This window comes from Candoia aspera, chromosome 5, assembly GCF_035149785.1.
Source record: "Candoia aspera isolate rCanAsp1 chromosome 5, rCanAsp1.hap2, whole genome shotgun sequence".
Classification (NCBI taxonomy): domain Eukaryota; kingdom Metazoa; phylum Chordata; class Lepidosauria; order Squamata; family Boidae; genus Candoia; species Candoia aspera.
In genome coordinates, this window is record NC_086157.1 from 76045417 (window position 1) to 76064881 (window position 19465).

The 19465-nt window shown below is 36.8% G+C and overlaps 1 protein-coding gene across 5 annotated transcripts in view; it reads right to left on the minus strand.

Annotated features, from left to right (window-relative positions):
- Positions 1–19465, minus strand: part of PTGFRN (prostaglandin F2 receptor inhibitor) — a 104885-nt gene that overhangs the window by 8529 nt on the left and 76891 nt on the right. For 3 of the 5 annotated variants that reach the window (XM_063305513.1, XM_063305515.1, XM_063305512.1), the window contains 2 exons: positions 14095–14514; positions 2184–2291 (listed from right to left, as the gene is read on the minus strand). In XM_063305513.1, coding sequence (XP_063161583.1) covers positions 2184–2291; positions 14095–14514 — 528 coding nt within the window. Of the gene's footprint in view, positions 1–2183; positions 2292–12666; positions 13171–14094; positions 14515–19465 lie in introns of those variants that run through there. The other 2 variants (XM_063305517.1, XM_063305514.1) reach the window with 2 other exon arrangements.

The window sequence follows — 19465 nt, forward strand, 5'->3', positions numbered from 1 at the left end:
TTGTACAAATTGCTCCTCCAGTGGATTAAATTCTTTAATCTAAACACGAATTAAACTTCTGCAATTGATGAAAACAGCTATTTGAAGGCCAAGTATAAAATGTTGGTATAAAAATGTTTTATAATGAGTATAGGCCCAGAACACATAACTCTAGTCTCCAAATAGTATTTTAAAAATTCAGATGAAAAATCAGTCATACTTTTTCAGGAGATCAATTCTCAGAATAAAAGGACAGATTAATAGTGGATATTTATGGACTACAAAGTCTAAAGCTGCAGTCAAACCCTGCTATCTGTGAACTCATTTGTTGGGGTCACACATCTACATATCCCAGAACAGATTCCCAACCTGGTTCTCTTTAGGTATGATGGAAATACAACACACAGGAATTGTAATCCCAGCACAGGAACTGTCCCAACACATCAAAGGGAAATTCAGTTTAAGGACAGTGGCTCAGACCAAAGTGTGGATTCAAATTTAGTTAACTACCATTTTTGTGCCTTTTGTCAACTCTGCATGTGTATGGGTGGCTGTACGCACGCGTGCGCACACACACACACGAATATATTGTTTTGAAAGAAAATTCTGTATATTATGCTGTTCTGCTGCCTTTATTTTTATTTAAAAAGATAAAATCCAAGAATGGAAAAATTCTACTAAGCCATTAATACTCTCAAATGAATCAAGAAAATTAGACATTAATGAATACCATGTTTAACATTATTATTAATATGTGGATTTTATGTAGATTATTAAAAATACAGATACAATGGTGCTTAAAAGTTTGTGAACCCTACTGAATTTTTAACATTTCTGCATAAATATGACCTAAAATGTGATCTGTTCTCTGCACAAGTCCTGAAACTAGATAAATAAAACCCAAAACACATACTTGTCAAAAACATTATACTTGTTCATGTATTTATTCAAAAGGGTTCACAAACTTTTAGCACCACTGTAGATATGGGAAGACGGAGTGGATATATGGGAAAACATGTGAACGTGATATGAACTACTGACCTTGGCTGATCTCACAGAAGCTAAGCAGGGGCAGACTTGTCTAGTACTTGGATGGGAGATCACCAGGAAATCCTAGGGCTGTGGGCTTGACTGAGAAGTTGGAAGAACAAACTAGAAGGTGGCAATAGCAAACCCCTTCTGTACTGTTGCCAAGAAATCAACATGGATATGTCCATGTAGTCACTAGAAGTCAAGCTTGATTCAAGAGAGACTTTAAATAGGTAAAGGCAATAACACTCAGTGTAGAGCTTTAAATTTTAAATTGTAGATTTTTTGTACTTTGTTAATTACACTAATATTACTTTTATTGAACATTAACAGTGCAATTAATTTTGCCTGCAAACAGACACTGAACTAGGCTTATCACTTGTATGTACTGACCTCAACATTTAAGGAATGGCTCACATACAAAAGAGCATTTCAATTCTCTTAGTGCAGCAAGATTTTTGAAAATTATCTGTTAAGCAGTTTGAATACATCAGCCCAAATATAAAGGAAGAATAATGGATTGTCCAAGATGTGTCCTCAACATATTGCCACTTCTTGTGAGATGGGCAGCGATATAAATTTGATAGATTGATAGATTGATAGATTGATAGATAGACAGATAGATAGAATATTGCAAAAAAAAAAATTGTAGAGCTAGCAATACAGCTTATATTAAAATAGTTAACCCCGTATGTGTGTGCTGAACACCTATTAGAACTAGACAGTTTATTCAAAGAAGCATCCCCAAAGTATACTGAATTTTGCATGATCACAAGTAACCCTTAAGGTTTAAACCCTTTAGACCCTTATAATATAAAAATGTAATTTTTTTATATTAGACGAGTTTTCCTGAATACTTGGCCACTTCCAGATGCACTGTTCAACTAGATTAAATATTCAAAACTCACTGAACAGTTACACTGAGAAGTCCCATAGTAAGAGAAAAAAATATTACTTCAATTGGTACTTTCACAGAAAAGTAAAATCCAGATTTCTGATTTAGCTGTAAAACTGGTACTCCACCCACCACTACCAGAGTTTGCACAGACAGCTTCTGATTACAGTCTGGTGTGAACCACGAGACATTTGGCTATGGGGATATAAGCTAGAAAATATTTCACAAAATTTCCCTGATAATCAACCACTGAAAAATGCAAAACAGATTCAAATCATACCTGGATCAAGTACTGTTGTTTCAATGGTGATGATGCAAAGCAAATTTACCAGGTCACCTTGATAAATGGTTGGACTATCTGAATGCACTGAAACATTAAAAACAGGTCCTAGGAAGAAAAAAAAAAACAACCCAAGTAATTACCACATTTTGCTATAGAATTTTTAATGTGCTGTATATCAATGCAAACTTGTACAAATTCTTTCAAATCAAATATGCACATAAAAGTTATGTCTGATCAAAATTTCACAGTTCTTCATGCTTAATAAAAAAGTATATTTTATGCTGGTGATAAACAAGCGCTGCCTAGAAGATTTCTGAGGCTTCAAACAGAAATAGCTGCAGGTTTTCCAGACATTAACAAATGAAGGTATCTATTTCTGTTACAGAGACTTCAGGCTGGCTGCAGTGGGCCATGGAAACAAAGGAGGGAAAAAAAGCGTGCAGAAAAAGATGCTCCAGAGAACATACCTTCAAGAAAGGAGAAAGATGTAGCAAAGAGCCATTAGCCCAGGAACAAGAGGCAGTGGGTCTGGAGAGGGAGGCAGGACCAACTAATGAATTAGGCATAATAGGCATAGTGCCTTGGCCTACAAAAACGTTTTGTTTTGTTTTTTTAATCAGAAAGAATAAAAATGAAGACGTTACTTATTTTCATGCCTTTTAATAAAAAAAAATGGAAGAAATGCACAAAATTTGAAAATCAAATCAATGAACTTCTCTGCAAAGAGATAAATAACATATTGAAAATCATACAGAATGTAATTTTTAACTACTCTTTTTATGGCTGAAGGGGCCTATGAAGGCAAAAGTGCTCAGGGCTCACAAAAGTTATACTGCAACTCCTGGGAGGAGGGGAAAGGAGGGAGAGAGGTGGAAATATTTGGGGGAACATGTAACTTTCAAACTGCTGCTTGTGATGAAGTAAATGTCATGGATGGAGATATATAGTATCAGTATATAAGTGACTGAGTTAAGGATGCAAGTTTCTGAAGGACTGAGCCAAATCTGGGACTGGATAGGAAACTAATACTAGGATTTAACAGTACATATCAGGAAGTCAAAGAGAATAAATAACATTGACTCCAGAGTTCTGGACATGTTGTAAGGCCAATTGTAAGACAGTGAAAAATCAGTGAGGAGAATGTAACGGTAATTAAAGGTTTCTAATCAGTATTTTTGCTGAGGAGAAAGAAGAGACATCTATAATTGAAGTTCTGTATACAGAAATGTGAAAATCATCTTGTGATAAACCAAAATTGGAAGGGGAGAAGAATAAGGCAAAGGAAAACTAAGAATATCATGCCTGTGCAATAGGGCAGAAGGTATTTTCAACTGCTAAAAAGTGCACAGGGAAAATAAAACTTGATAGGGAAAGTAAGATGTGTGGCCTTAGTAAGGTAACTGATATGGCCTTTGGCAAGCAATGAAACATCATAAAGTTAAGATTTTTTGCAAATTCTCAGATAAGTGTGCCAAACACTGATCACCTTGATTCAGTCATTTTTCATTATAGAAATTACTATGAATAGAATGTATAGAAATCATTACTATGTTTGCCATAAAAGGATGATATCACTCAGACTTAGTTCATCTTCTTCAAGAAACCTCTGTTCCATTAATTAACATTTTAAGAGGAATGCATAGAGGACAGGATTAAAAATTATGTATAATTTCCCACATGGAGCAGGAAACAAATATGGGACATGGTTTGAAAACTAGAGAATTTGAATGAAAAAGTGTTTGAAAATATGAAGAAGTCTAATCCACTTGAAACTACATCAGTCTTACAATTCATAGCCTCCTAAGTGGCTATTGGTTGAAGAAGGAAAAAATGAACACAAGAACTTTGCTTTTTATTTTCAAACAATACCCTTAATTTTGGTGATCTCTTTATGCTAACCTTTCCCTACCTGGCTTTGTCCAGATATGACTGGCTACAACTCAGTACTCTCTGGAGAATTACAGAAATTGCAGTCTAAAATATTGGGAGGGCAACTGCTGCTCTAAGCTTATTCATGCTAGACTGGTTGGGTTTCTGTTATAGCCGAGTCAAGTCAGTATTCTCAGAGGACTCATTCAGGAACACAGCAAGTTTCTATTAAGAACGTTATTGGTTTGCAAACTACATTACTTTTTTTTGGTCAATGCTGAATCAGCTGCAGGAATCAAATCTATGTATTGCAAAGTGAAGTGTAGTTGTGTTTTTTTTAGAAAAAGAAAATTTAATGAACGTTTTCCTGTCACCTGCAAAGACATTGTAGAGTCCTGTGACTAAATTTTATTATAATGGAAACAATTACTGCCATGCCAAATAATTCCTATTAACGTTTAATTTCTTTTCTGTCAATTGCATATTTAATAAGGTAGAGCATGAGACTTTCTAAGCAACTAGGGTGAGAGAGATAAGGAGGATATAAAACAAAAGATCCAGGATGTTTTTTGTTCTTTGCTTTTAGAAAATGAAGTCACAGAATGAACCAAGGATGCTGCAACTATGGATGATCAAAATTATTTCATTCATTCACATATCAACATAAGAGATAGACATTTTTCTCCTTTAGTGCAGATAAAGCAACTCCTACACAAGCAGTGTCACAATAAATATTTATATATATTAAAACTGTTCTTTCCAGTTCACTCAAAAATAGTTCTATTTAAATTAATCCTGTATCAAATTCAGAGGGAATTACTGCATTTTCCAATGCCTTACTAACCTATAAATGGAGATGAAGAAAACCAAATGTAAGGCCCTGATAAGAGTATTTTCCCAGAGGTTACTGGCAATATTTAAAGCAAGACTGAAGGAATATGTCTCTCCTATTCAGTATCACTTGTACTTAGAATCTCTTACACATAAACCTCTTAGTTCTGCAAATGTACAAACAGGAGAAAGTGGAAAGTGTAATGAATGAGAACTATTACAAAACTATTTTTAAAAGGGAAGAGAATAACCACAACACTCTCAATGTAATGGGCATTTGCTGCTAATATCTGGTTTTTAACTACAGACCAGCTGTTACTTTCCAAAGTGACAGGCATATTTGTCAATTTAATTTTTAATTTTTATTTATTTTATTATTAAATTTATACACCACCCATCTCACTATAAAAGTGACTCTGGGCAGCTTGCAAATAAAAATTATAAAACAATTATAAAAATAGAAAGTACAAAAAATAGAAGATAAAAGATCGATTAGATAAATTTTAGAGAGATCTTTTGGACAGATCACCTTGGGGCTGGTGGCCATGTTTCCTTAAGGAAAAATAATGGACCACAAGTCAGTGATGGCTGGTTCAAATCCCAAAGTGGGTAGTTTCTTTCCCTTCACTATCAAACCCTTCCCACAGCAATTTTTCTAACATCTTAAAAAGGTATATTCTCCATCAGTATTCTTCCTTTCCTGCCTTGCTCTATATAATCTCTTTCTTCCTCTCATCTTTGAGGTGATTAACTTGTTGAGCAATGGGAGTGAGAAGATGAAGTTGTCTTGTCCTAGCCTAACAGGGAAGGACAAGTGGAGGGAAAGCTGTGAAGTTCAGTAGTGGGAAGTGAGCTTTAATGGTCAGGTGGTTTAGGCTTCACAGGAAACCTCTATTCCAGGTCGGCTTAGACATCCCTAACCTTTCAAAGCAGAAGTACAATTATTAACCTTTGGTAAATTATCAGTTTCCGAAGAACATTTTATCTTTCAGTCAAATCCTTACCTTGGCCCAGTAGGGATGGGAAACTTTTATTTCCCCACTTTCTCCACATTATTCTCTTTTTCTGCCTTTCCCAAGAAGCTAGCAGCAGGGAAGACATAAGCATCTTACCTGAGCTCTGATAACTATTTTTAAAGAAGTCTGGGGACCAAATGAAGTTAAGACCACAAGTTGGCCACCCTGAAACTGGCTCAGTTTATTAGGATAGTAGATAATATAAAACAATAAAGGGGTTCAAAGAACTGGAAAGTTTGAAATTTTGGCAGTTTGGTTTGCCACCTTATTATAGTATATGTTTTAAATATATTTTGTTTTAGTTTATAAAAAAAACTTTCTGGCTTATAAAGGAGGGCAAAACTCTTTTAAGAGGAACAATTTTTTTTTAATGGAAAACCTAAAAGCATGTAACAGCTTACTCATTTGGCTCAGGAAATACACTTTACCCTAAGAAAAAAGAGTTTCACTGAAGGTAAAGCACTGTAACTACTATCACTCTTTGGTGCTAGATTGGATTAGATAGCCTAAAAGACTTCCCCCAGCTCTAATTTTAATAAATCTGTTCTAAACTTTGTCAATAACGATTTTATCTTTTTTAAAACATAAAAATGAAAGTTCAAGGAATGTGTGGTAATGTTTCACTCTACAAATCTCCCTACAAATCAAAAATCAAAAATAAATTACGTCCATATTCAAAAACTTGTCACAGTGAATGATGTACAATGCATTATTGCTTATAGCCAAAGTCTAACATAGTCCTCAGTCTGAGTTCAGGGACAGTGAACTCTCAAATAACTCCTCTTGTAAGACTTACTGAAAAGAAGGAAATGCTGCAAGGGAAACATCTTGTCACATAGAGTAAATCAAATGAAAGAAGGACATACAGATATGACCCATCCAACTATTTCCTCAGAGGAAGAAAATAATGAAAGCCCAGGGTAAATAAAAATAGGTTATATTTTTAATGTCTTGCCTTAAAGACATTGCAAATATATTATTAAAGAATAATGTGATTAATCTGAATATAAGCAGGTAGCCCTACAATGAACCACTAAACTGAATCAGTGTCCTCTATTAGACATTCTGAACCACTGTAGAGCTTATTCTGTATATAAAAATGAATGTAATCACTTATCAATTGTGAATAGTTACTCTCTATCAAACATAAAGGCAGTTCATTTTCACAAAAATAAACTGCTGTATATATGTCTAGTAACAAGTCATAATGAAAGTAACAGAAAAGCAATCCTAGAAAAAAAGGAGACAAAATTACAGTCGTTGGGAGTTGGACATGATATATTTTTAAAAAGTTATTATTTTTATTAAAGCTCTTTGCTGTACAAGTTCTGATATCACTCCAAAACTACAAGTGTTTGTTAAGAATCACCATATACTGAAACATTTTAAAGATTTTTTTTTCACTAAAGAAATGAGACAGAGCTAGAGAAAGAAAGAAGTTTGTGTGTTGGGGGGGGCTATACAAACGATGTGCAGTGTCACAGAGGGAGGCCTAGTTAGAAGAAATAAACAGTATAAATGAAACGTCTGCAAGAGAAGCCAATAGACAAAACAAGCCATTCCTTTAGCTATGCTAAATTACTGAAGTACTTTTCTATACAAAGGATAGAAAGTAGAGATAGTTTTCTAATATTTTGCCTCAAGATAAGTAGGAAAACAGCAGAAGAATAGAGCCTTGTGAACATATTACCAAGGGCACCATGTTCAGGCAAGGCTTGCCTATGTAGTTCAGCAACTTCTACTTTGCCAGATGGTGGAGGACCAAAACATGTAACTTCTCTCTCAGCAACTACTACTTACTACTTGTTGCTCTGCAACTACTACTTACTACTTGTTGCTCTGAACCATGGAGCTGCATATAACCATAATAAGATTTTCTTATAAAAATAAACTCACTTTATACAACTGGCTTACCTAGTGACCATCACCTCATCTTATGGGTAAAAGCATGTTTACTACATAGCATATGTTGAAATACTTTCCTTGTTACTGCAGGGGTGCGCAACTTGGGGGAAAGGCACATTTGGAATATTAAAAGTAAGTTCCAGGAGCTTTGGCCAAATGTGTAATGTGGCGCCTGCATGTTCATAAAAGAGTTGCCATGGAGACATAACCAATTACAAATTGATGATTTGTACCAGCCCTCCCTAGCCATCTGTGGACCTTTCTCCTATTCTGCAAAGTTAAAATGTGAGAAACCTGCCCTTACCATGGCTTTGGTGATTTGCCATTACCATGGCTGACCATGTATACCCACATCTGTGCAGACTCTGAAGGGACCACTGGAAGAAAGGAGGGTAGCCCAAATTGTAGTCTGCTTTCCTAATAAAATGCTGGGAACAGAAGTAGTTAAAACTTCTCATAGGACATAGTTCTTATAGGAGAAGGAAGGGCAGATATGGAATGGGCAAAAAAAGAAAAAGTAAAGTCTTAAACACTGTTAAGATTGGAAAGGATTCTGGGAAGAAATAGCTAAGTAATGGAAAATCTGGCTGGCAGTTAAAACTGCTACAGCAGATGATATGGATTAGATAGTTTCAGTGGGGGTTGAAGGCGGACTGTTGGTTTCTGTTCAGAGTAAGGTTAGCTTATAAACTATGCTAAGCCATAAGCTACGGTTTATAAACTGCTGTGCTTAGATATACGCAGCAAGGCAACCTGAAACTACATCATGCTTAATACAATGTCTGAACACAAAAAGTTTCATGTATCATCTTACCTTTTATTTAGAGTACTAAAAAGCCAAATCTTTTAATAAAAATTATCAAGTTCAACAAAAAATGTCAGTTTGAAATCAAATTTGTTCTCTTTACTCATCTTCATTTACACCTTCATGGTGGCATAATTGGCTAAGCAGCTTGCTTTTAGAGAACCCAGAAAGTTCACTAGGACAGGCTATACAACCATTTCCGTATTTATAATCTTTCTGTCCAAAGATTTCCCCGTATAGTGGTTTCCAGAAGCCACCTTCAATGCTGAAGCCAGAAGGTTCTTGCTGGTATTTGCCTGACCATCAACTGTCTATATTCTTGCCCTTTATGGATTTTGAAGATAAGCCAGAGTAACAGGATGAGTCAAGAGAATGGTGATTGCCCCATTAATGTAGAGAGTAATACGAACAGACTTCAAATGTCAGTAATTTGAATCTTCTTGAAGAGGATCTCTGTGAACCAAGAGATATACTACAACTTTCCATTCTCCATATCTATCATGTTGCCAAGTTCCACAGAGTTCAATATTGTTTGTAAAACTGTTCGCAACCTGTATGAAGATGCAAGGAGATGTCATCCAGAGGCTTGGAATGAGATATCATCAATATGCAGATGACACACAATTTTACTGTTTCTTTTCATCTAAACCAAGAAAGAGTAGAATTGTTGAATTGATGCCTGTCTCCACCTTTGAAGCTGTAAGGGTGGCAGGGCCTATCTAAGCAACTGCACCATGATGCCTGATATCCCCAAAGTTGTGAAGAAGACTCGAGATTGCCAGCTCTGTAGAGAATCTTTAAAAAAATTGTAATAGTGAAAGCAAACTGGCCACTTTTCAGTCCATTCATTTTTCCTTTTGTGGGCCATGAATGTTGGATGGTATGAAGTGATGGATGATTTTGCATTAGAGTTTTCTGTGTTCTTTTACTCAGAAGAGTAATAACTCAGCTGAGATTTTGCCTCATAACTGGCTCTAGCACATTCCTGTGATTGAGAAGCCAGTCTTTCTGATGCTGGAAAAAGTAATTTCATATACATGTAGGCCTTAGTACTATTTTTTTTTTTTAGTTTTTCACTGTAATTTTTGTTGTGGATGCCAAGGCAGTTAATCAGTTAGGGTGTAGTCCTTTTCTCTCCATTTGTCCTCCTTTCCAACTGTCTGTCTCTAACCTTTGCCCTGGTAATCCTAGACCAGATATTTGCAATAATGCAGGAGATAGTCTAAAATAATTTTGGAAAGGGAACTTTTTATTGCCAGCAAGATCTGACCTGGAGGACATATACCTGGAATATAAGATTGATATAACAGATTCAATACATTTAGATCACACAAAAGATAACCCTGAAGAGCTGCCAGAGCTGTTTCTCTTGGGTTTGATGGACCAATAGTTTGAGAAGCAACATGGAACTCTGTTCTTATATATGGTAACAGCAGCAAGACTCTTATATGCTCAAAGATGGAAGGATGCACAAATTCCCTCAATGGAGGACTGGATGATTAAGTTAATGGAACTGGTGCAATGGCTAAACTGACAGCATTGATAAAAGAAAATACTGTAACTTGATTTGTTTCTATTTTGAAGCCGCTTTTGGACTATTTGCTTGTAATGCAAAAAAATGAAGTTTTGGGAAATGTTGGGTTTTGATGATTAAATAGTTTGATTTTAGAGAAATAATGTTACTAAATGTTTAATTAATAGCAAGAGATTAAATTAAATATTTTATCTACTTTTATATATGCGTTGGTCAGAAGCCAGCTGTCTTATATGTTTTTCTGTCTATTCTTGCACTGTTTTAGTTTCTCTTCTTTTTTAGACTTGTATTCTATCTGTCCTATATTCTGTATTTTGTGTTTTAATTATATCTTGAAAATTAATAAAGCTTTATGGGAAAAAAAGATAACCTGAAGAACTGTAGGAAGAGATAAATGCAAATGACACCGTTAAAACTGAAGTAGTTAAAACAACCCCCAACATTTCTAACTGATCCAAATGGCTTTCAGAACAAGCAAAAGCCATGATAGCCAAGCAAAAGCGAAGCACGTAAAGCCTTAAGCAGCAACAAGGATGCATAATCGAACACAGACTTTAAATGTCAAGGAAGAAAGGACAAGATATTGCAGCCAAGACATCAATGAATTCAGGAAAACAAGAAGAAATTGAAAATGAGAGATATTTTTAAAAGATCAGAGAAATCGCAGGAAACTTCACAGCAAAGGTAGAACTATTCAAAAGTAATCATGAAACAGATCTAGTAGAGACAAATGAAGTTAAAGGAAGATGGAAAGACTGTACTTGAAATCTTTTACAATTGGGATTACAGAATGATAGAAACATCTGTAGATAGAGAATATATTCAGGAACCAACTTCATTAGAAATTGAGATTTAACAGGCAATAGACCAACTGTTAATTATAAAAGCAACAGATGTAAATGAAAAATTGAACAATTTAAAGCTGCAAGAGAAGAGCCAGTTAAAGTGCCAATAGTTCCATGTCAACAAATATGGAACAAGATTGTATATCTTAGAGACTGGAAAATATTTCTTTCTTTCTTTCTATCTATCTATCTCATATTTCAAGGAAGGCAGATGCAACACAGCATGCAACTTAATGAACTATTACACTAATATCTCATGCAAATAAGCTTCTGCTTAAAATATGACAAAGAGGAGGAGAATCATACATGGGGAAGAAATGACAGATGAATTGACATGTTTCAGAAAGGGCAAGATTAGACAGTTCTCATACAATGTTAGTTTTAAGAACATTTATTTTTGCTTTATTGACTAAGGTAAAGCAAAGATTGTCTGGAACATAATGGAACATACTACATCTAATGGGTGTGCCAGAACATCTGATTATTCTTATGAGTGATCTTTACAATGATCAAGAAACTATTGTAAGAACTGAATTGGGAGAAACAGAATTTCAGAATAAAGAAGAGAATGAGACAAATATGCAGGTTATCTCCATATTGTTTAACTTGAACATTAAACATGTTGCAAGAATCTCAGGGTTGGAATAGATTGGAGATCTAACCTTAGTATTAACAATCTGAAAATTACAGATGACACAATTTTGTAAGAATTGTAAAAAAAAAAATGTAAAAAATGGAGAGTAAAAAAATCATGAAGGTTCAGATCTAACCTGATTATATCTGACTAATTTTCACTGAAGTAGTACTACAAGCAATTTACAAAGAAAAGGAAAAAAGAAACCACATGCTGTTCATCTTGACAGCACATTTGTAAGGATGAAGAACTTTTCTTGAAACATAAAATCATTCAGGAAAACTGATGTTTTGAAACAACTTTGGAAGGAAACCAAATTAGTTATTTTTCCAGTGCCAAGTCCTTTCAACTTCAAATAAATATCAGTATAAAACACAAAGGTAAAGGTAAAGGTTTCCCTTGACATTAAGTCCAGTCGTGTCCGACTCTGGAGGGTGGTGCTCATCTCCATTTCAAAGCCGAAGAGCCGGCGTTTGTCCGTAGACACTTCCGTGGTCATGTGGCCGGCATGACCGAACGGAACGCCATTACCTGCCTGCCGAAGCAGTACCTATTAATCTACTCACATTTGCATGTTTTCGAACTGCTAGGTTGGCAGGAGCTGGGACTAGCAACGGGACCTCACCCCATCACGCGGATTCGAACCGCCGACCTTCTGATCGGCAAGCTCAGCAGCTCAGCGGTTTAACCCGCAGCGTCACCGCGTCCCTATAAAACACAAAACTTACTCAAAAACTATGAAAAGGTTTTATTTGAAATATTGGACTTCTTTTAACAATTCTTACACTTACTGTCATGAGTACTGATGGCGAGCAGAAGGGGCCTCTATCCAGGGGGGAAAACGCATGCGTAGTACTGAGGAATTAAGCAGCCATTCAAAGAGACACAGATCAGACCCGCCTTAACTTTTGGAGTTTCTCTGTCTGGGTTTTTCCCACGCTTCTTCAGTTTGTTAGGATTCTGTTTAATGTAGCAGTAATAAACACTAGAGACCTACTCCTCGTCTCAGCGTGATTTCTGACTGTTAGGACACTTACTCATTTCTAAATTGCAGGCTATTGCCTGACATGGGATCACTTCAGAATTAAACTTCAAGCTGAATTAATTAATTAATTATTCCAGTAAAAGTATTGCTTTAAATGACACTAAAACAAAATATAAATATATAGGGGGGGAAAAAAGAAAACAAAAGAGAAAACCAACTCAGTGCTGTGAAACAATATTCTAAGCCAAGAATGGGAAATGTGCTAGAGCTACTTCACAGTTTATTACAGGCACAGCAAACAGCATTTACTGACAGAAGACGAAAAGTTAAAGAAGCATCCATGGACCATAAGGATCTCCAGTTGGTTGTCAGTTCTTGATTTATGTATTTTCTTCATGCTTTCTATGTTTATTGCTACTAGAGTCTAAATACCATGGTGTTGCGTGTTACATTAGATAGCTTTTACTTGCCTCCAGGCCTACAGTGACCCACACATCTGCGAGAAGGTAAAACAGCAGGCAGGAAAGCTGCTTCATTAAACAAAAGGAGGATGTCATAGGCTGGAAGTAACAAAGTAAGGAGAAAATGGAGATATTTTTGTAGACCTATTTTCACAGCTGAAAGTTTATGGCTTTGAACGTCTAACGCTTGCTAAAATTCTGCTGCAGTTAAGATACTGCTTGCCATTTTGCTACTGCATGGGACACTGACATCTTTCTTCCCTTAAATATCTCACAGTACACCTTGTCCCAGTACAAATAATATTTTGAAGTCATGATCAATGCCTATTTTCCCATACACAGCATGGATAAACTCAGTTTGCATACAATTGCTCTTTCTTTCCATTGGTAAAATGCAATTTTTAAAGGTATCACCATTATCAGCTCTTCATACAAGAGTGAATTGTAGTTTGGAATGGGAAGTGATACAGGGGAGAGTGATAAGTAATGCTCAGAATCTCTAAATTGTGCCACTACTCACCAGAAAATCTATAGGTCTTTTCCAGATTCAAATGAATCTCTTGGAGTTTAGTAGAAAAGGAAGTTAACACCTGCAGTTAAATCAAAGCTATGCATAGTCACTTCATTCTGAATGACCTTATCAGCAGTTGCATAGGAGTACTTGCTGATAGCTACAGTTGAAATGAACATTGTAGATACTATTGAAAGAACATGGCATGTTGCTCCCTCAGGCAATTCTGATAGGACAGCAATTAAGAGTTTCACATCAAATAGGCTAAATTCATATGCCTGATATTTCTCCATATAGTTCCAGAATCTTTCAATAATATTCAAGTAACATTTGACAAAGTTCTGGGGCAGAACTATAGTATTGTCAAAGTTCTGAGTTAGAGCTCTCCTAAAACTCTCCATGCTATCATTAGGGGTATAAAAACAAAAACTGGGGACATTCTGGTGCTAACCTTATAAACACAGATACAGGCATGTTTTCCAAACTGTTCACATACTGGGCTTTGTACTGACCTGAGGTCTGGAAGTCTATCTGGATAGGATTGGAGAAACCATCAACTGCCTTTTGCCATCTGCCTCCACCCCCTGGTGACCATGCAGTCACCTCACAGCGATATAGTCCGGCATCAGAAATCTGAGTCTGGTACATCCTGTAGCGGAACTCATTTTCCTGGACCTTTTCCAAGACTACACCATCCACCCGGTCCTGGTCTGTCCAGTCTTCCCGCCTAACCACTGAGTCTTGATTGAGAGAAATGATACGAGTAGTCCCATTTGGTCTTGTCCGATCACTCAGAGGCTTCACTGCTGTAATGAGGACTGAGTAACGAGGAGTCTTTATATTCTGGGATGACACCTTGCATGTCATTTCAAATGTGTGCCCTGCCATGAAGAATGGTTTCAGCTTCACAGCCTCTACGGTCAGTGTATAATCTGAGAAGAGCAAAGAATCACAGACATTAGCAGCAAGGAAATGGTGAGCAAACATTATGCAGCAAGCAAGGCATTATAGTGTTAATATCCTACAGACTATTTCAAGATTTTAAAAAATGAAGGGCTGTATCAGTTAGTTACTTCAGCAAAGGATCGTTACCTTGTCGTGGTGCTGGAGCTTGAGCACCTCAATGATGCCATGAGCTAAACCGTGAGGGGCCACCCACGGTCATCAAATGACCACCAGATCTACTACTGTGGACAAGAGGACCACAGAAGAAATGGAGTAGCCTTCATAATTAATAGTAAAGTGGCTAAAGCAGTGCTTGGATACAATCCAAAAAGCTATAGAATGATCTCAATTCGAATTCAGGGCAAGCCATCTAACAACACAGTAATCCAAATATATGCCCCAAACACAGATGCTGAAGAAGCTGAAGTAGAGCAGTTCTATGAGGATCTGCAGCACCTACTGGACAACACGCCTAAAAGAGATGTTATTTTCATCACAGGAGACTGGAATGCTAAGGTGGGCAGTCAAATGACACCTGGAATTACAGGTAAGTATGGCTTGGGAGAACAAAACGAAGCAGGACATAGGCTGATAGAGTTTTGCCAAGACAATTCACTCTGCATAACAAACACTCTCTTCCAACAACCTAAGAGACGGCTTTATACATGGACTTCACCAGATGGACAACACCGAAATCAGATTGACTACATCCTTTGCAGACAAAGGTGGCGGACATCTATACAGTCGGTAAAAACAAGACCTGGAGCTGACTGTAGTTCAGATCACGAACTTTTTCTTGCACAATTTAGGATCAGACTAAAGAGATTAGGGAAGACCCACAGATCAGCGAGATATGAGCTCACTAATATTCCTAAGGAATATGCAGTGGAGGTGAAGAATAGATTTAAGGGACTGGACTTAGTAGATAGGGTCCCGGAAGAACTCTGGACAGAAGCTCGCAGCATTGTTCAGGAGGCGGCAACAAAATACATCCCAAAGAAAGAGAAAACCAAGAAGGCAAAGTGGCTGTCTGCTGAGACACTAGAAGTAGCCCAAGAAAGAAGGAAAGCAAAAGGCAACAGTGATAGGGGGAGATATGCCCAATTAAATGCAAAATTCCAGAGGTTAGCCAGAAGAGATAAGGAATTATTTTTAAACAAGCAATGCGCGGAAGTGGAAGAAGACAATAGAATAGGAAGGACAAGAGACCTCTTCCAGAAAATTAGAAACATTGGAGGTAAATTCCAGGCAAAAATGGGTATGATCAAAAACAAAGATGGCAAGGACCTAACAGAAGAAGAAGAGATCAAGAAAAGGTGGCAAGAATATACAGAAGACCTGTATAGGAAGGATAACAATATCAGCGATAGCTTTGACGGTGTGGTCAGTGAGCTAGAGCCAGACATCCTGAAGAGTGAGGTTGAATGGGCCTTAAGAAGCATTGCTAATAACAAGGCAGCAGGAGACGACGGCATCCCAGCTGAACTGTTCAAAATCTTGCAAGATGATGCTGTCAAGGTAATGCATGCTATATGCCAGCAAATTTGGAAAACACAAGAATGGCCATCAGACTGGAAAAAATCAACTTATATCCCCATACCAAAAAAGGCAAACACTAAAGAATGTTCAAACTATCGAACAGTGGCACTTATTTCACATGCCAGTAAGGTAATGCTCAAGATCCTGCAAGGTAGACTTCAGCAGTTCATGGAGCGAGAATTGCCAGATGTACAAGCTGGGTTTAGAAAAGGCAGAGGAACTAGAGACCAAATTGCCAATATCCGCTGGATAATGGAAAAAGCCAGGGAGTTTCAGAAAAACATCTATTTCTGTTTTATTGACTATTCTAAAGCCTTTGACTGTGTGGACCATAACAAATTGTGGCAAGTTCTTAGTGGTATGGGGATACCAAGTCATCTTGTATGCCTCCTGAAGAATCTGTATAACGACCAAGTAGCAACAGTAAGGACAGACCACGGAACATCGGACTGGTTTAAGATTGGGAAAGGAGTACGGCAGGGCTGTATATTCTCACCCTACCTATTCAACTTGTATGCAGAACACATCATGCGACATGCTGGGCTTGAGGAATCCAAGGCTGGAGTTAAAATTGCTGGAAGAAACATTAACAATCTCAGATATGCAGATGATACCACTTTGATGGCTGAAAGTGAAGAGGAACTGAGGAGCCTAATGATGAAGGTGAAAGAAGAAAGTGCAAAAGCTGGCTTGCAGCTAAACCTCAAAAAAACCAAGATTATGGCAACCAGCTTGATTGATAACTGGCAAATAGAGGGAGAAAATGTAGAAGCAGTGAAAGACTTTGTATTCCTAGGTGCAAAGATTACTGCAGATGCTGACTGCAGTCAGGAAATCAGAAGACGCTTAATCCTTGGGAGAAGAGCAATGACAAATCTCGATAAAATAGTTAAGAGCAGAGACATCACACTGACAACAAAGGTCCGCATAGTTAAAGCAATGGTGTTCCCTGTAGTAACATATGGCTGTGAGAGCTGGACCATAAAGAAGGCTGAAAGAAGGAAGATCGATGCTTTTGAACTGTGGTGTTGGAGGAAAATTCTGAGAGTGCCTTGGACTGCCAGAAGATCAAACCAGTCCATCCTCCAGGAAATCAAGCCAGACTGCTCACTTGAGGGAATGATATTAAAGGCAAAACTGAAATACTTTGGCCACATAATGAGAAGACAGGACAGCCTGGAGAAGGTGCTGATGGTAGGGAGAGTGGAAGGCAAAAGGAAGAGGGGCCGACCAAGGGCAAGATGGATGGATGATATTCTAGAGGTGACAGACTCGTCCCTGGGGGAGCTGGGGGTGTTGACGACCGACAGGAGGCTCTGGCGTGGGCTGGTCCATGAAGTCACAAAGAGTCGAAAGCGACTAAACGAATAAACAACAAAATCAGTTAGTTAGATGCAGACATACAAAGCATCACAGGACAGAGCGCACCTCTGCAGTTTCCCCTGTACTCAGTGGTGCTTATTACTGAGTAAGAATATACAAAGCTTTAGCACAAATTAACAGCATGTTTTGAGAATGCATGAAAACAAAAAACAGTAGGAAATGGAAAGCATGCAGAATAATTACATACTGACAATTTCAACACATTCTTGAGTGAAGTCCTAACTGAGTTTTAATAACTCAGTTATATAAATTGGAGCTTTGGTTGAAAAAACTGGACAAATTAGCACATGAATAGAGTCATAAAAATTAACTTTTCTGAGCTAATAATACTTCCTATTATAAATGCTTTAGGGAATAATTTGCCAAATCTGAGAGTAATTCATGACACGGTGGTTATTCATTTGTAAAACACATCTCAAAATAACAGAACACTGGAAGTTTAGAATTTCACACTCTTGCAATTTTTTTAAGTCTTTTATCTGAATGGCTTTTACATTACTAATAGTTATTCTATGCTACATCTACTGTACAACAGGATAGATTTTATTACATCTAGTCCTACTTTTCAGCAGTTACCAACCTGAAATCAATTTACTGACCAGTATAATGTCACCTCTTTATATAATTGCTTCGGCTTGAAAGGCAATTTGATTTATAAGACAGACTGGAAATGTCCCATGTGAACAGACAAAAATGGTACTAGTCATAGTGCATAATAGTTAATTTGTCACTATGTGGAGGATAAAATGATCGAGAAGATGCATTCAGCAATGTTGCCAATTGAACTCTACTTGACAAACTGAAGAACATTCTGGTAAAATGAAATAGTCATTACATTGTTGGTTGCATGGAAAGAGGCAAACGTCAAGAGCAGGTGGGGATACTTATCCTCTGCACTAACATTCCCTTGGCATCATCATATAACCCACATTGCAGACCGCTCAAACAAAAACAACAACAAAAACAATAGCAACAATAATATACTTTTAAGAAGCTGAAAGCATTTAATTGGATTGTTGTGGGACGTCTATTTAACAAATGAATAAGTATGTTACTAGTTAGTCTGAATAAGCCTTGGAGATGGCTATGTCGAAACTGAACTCATCTCCACTAGACCTAGCAGATATTGGAAGACATTAAAAACAGGACTGGTCATCTAACAAATGAGCACCTTTACATGGTTCAAAGTTGAGTAGCCATTTCAAGCTCACACAAGTATTAATCATGATTAAGTTCTATACTCAGTGTAAACAGACATGATTCTAGCTAGCAATAATAAAATGTAAAAAAAAAAAGCTCAGGACAATTTACTGCAGAGCATCAGTGCACACAAATTATCCTATAAATCATAATATTGTGGCCATATAAACACAATAGAATAAATAAAACCATTTGAACCAGTAATTCCAATTCTATGTGCTTCTGGTCCTTGACATATGATGTCACTGGTCATATGATGTGCAATGACAATACACAGTCAAGTTTCATCCTGAAGACTTTCAATTTCTCACATTTGAACAAGAGGAATATTTTTTCACAAAGGAAAAGTTAATCACAAGCAGAGTTAAGCCACATTCTGGTGGTTTATCTAGAAGTAACAGTAAAAGGAAGCTTAGTTTTTTCCCATAAACAGTGTATTTTTAAAATTGCAGGATCACCGTAGAATCACTAAAAATATAGCAATGTAGGCAGCTGATTTATTTATTTATTTGGCAATAATATTCCTTTAAGATTGATCATCTTAAATTCAGGGTTGCTTCCTGTTGAGAAATACTGTATAGCTACTTTCCCCATCACAGCATCTGACAAATTTCTTAATAGGTACGCACCACTGGGAAAATTTTTATAGTGTAAGAAGGAATTTATATTATAATAGACTTCTTTTAGAATATAAATGTATAAAAACTTTTTTTTATCAAATCAGTTGCATAGTTCTCATCCACAAATCAAGAAATCGATATAAATCCTCTCATGTATCATGATGCAGTAATCAGACTGAACTAAATATCTGCATTT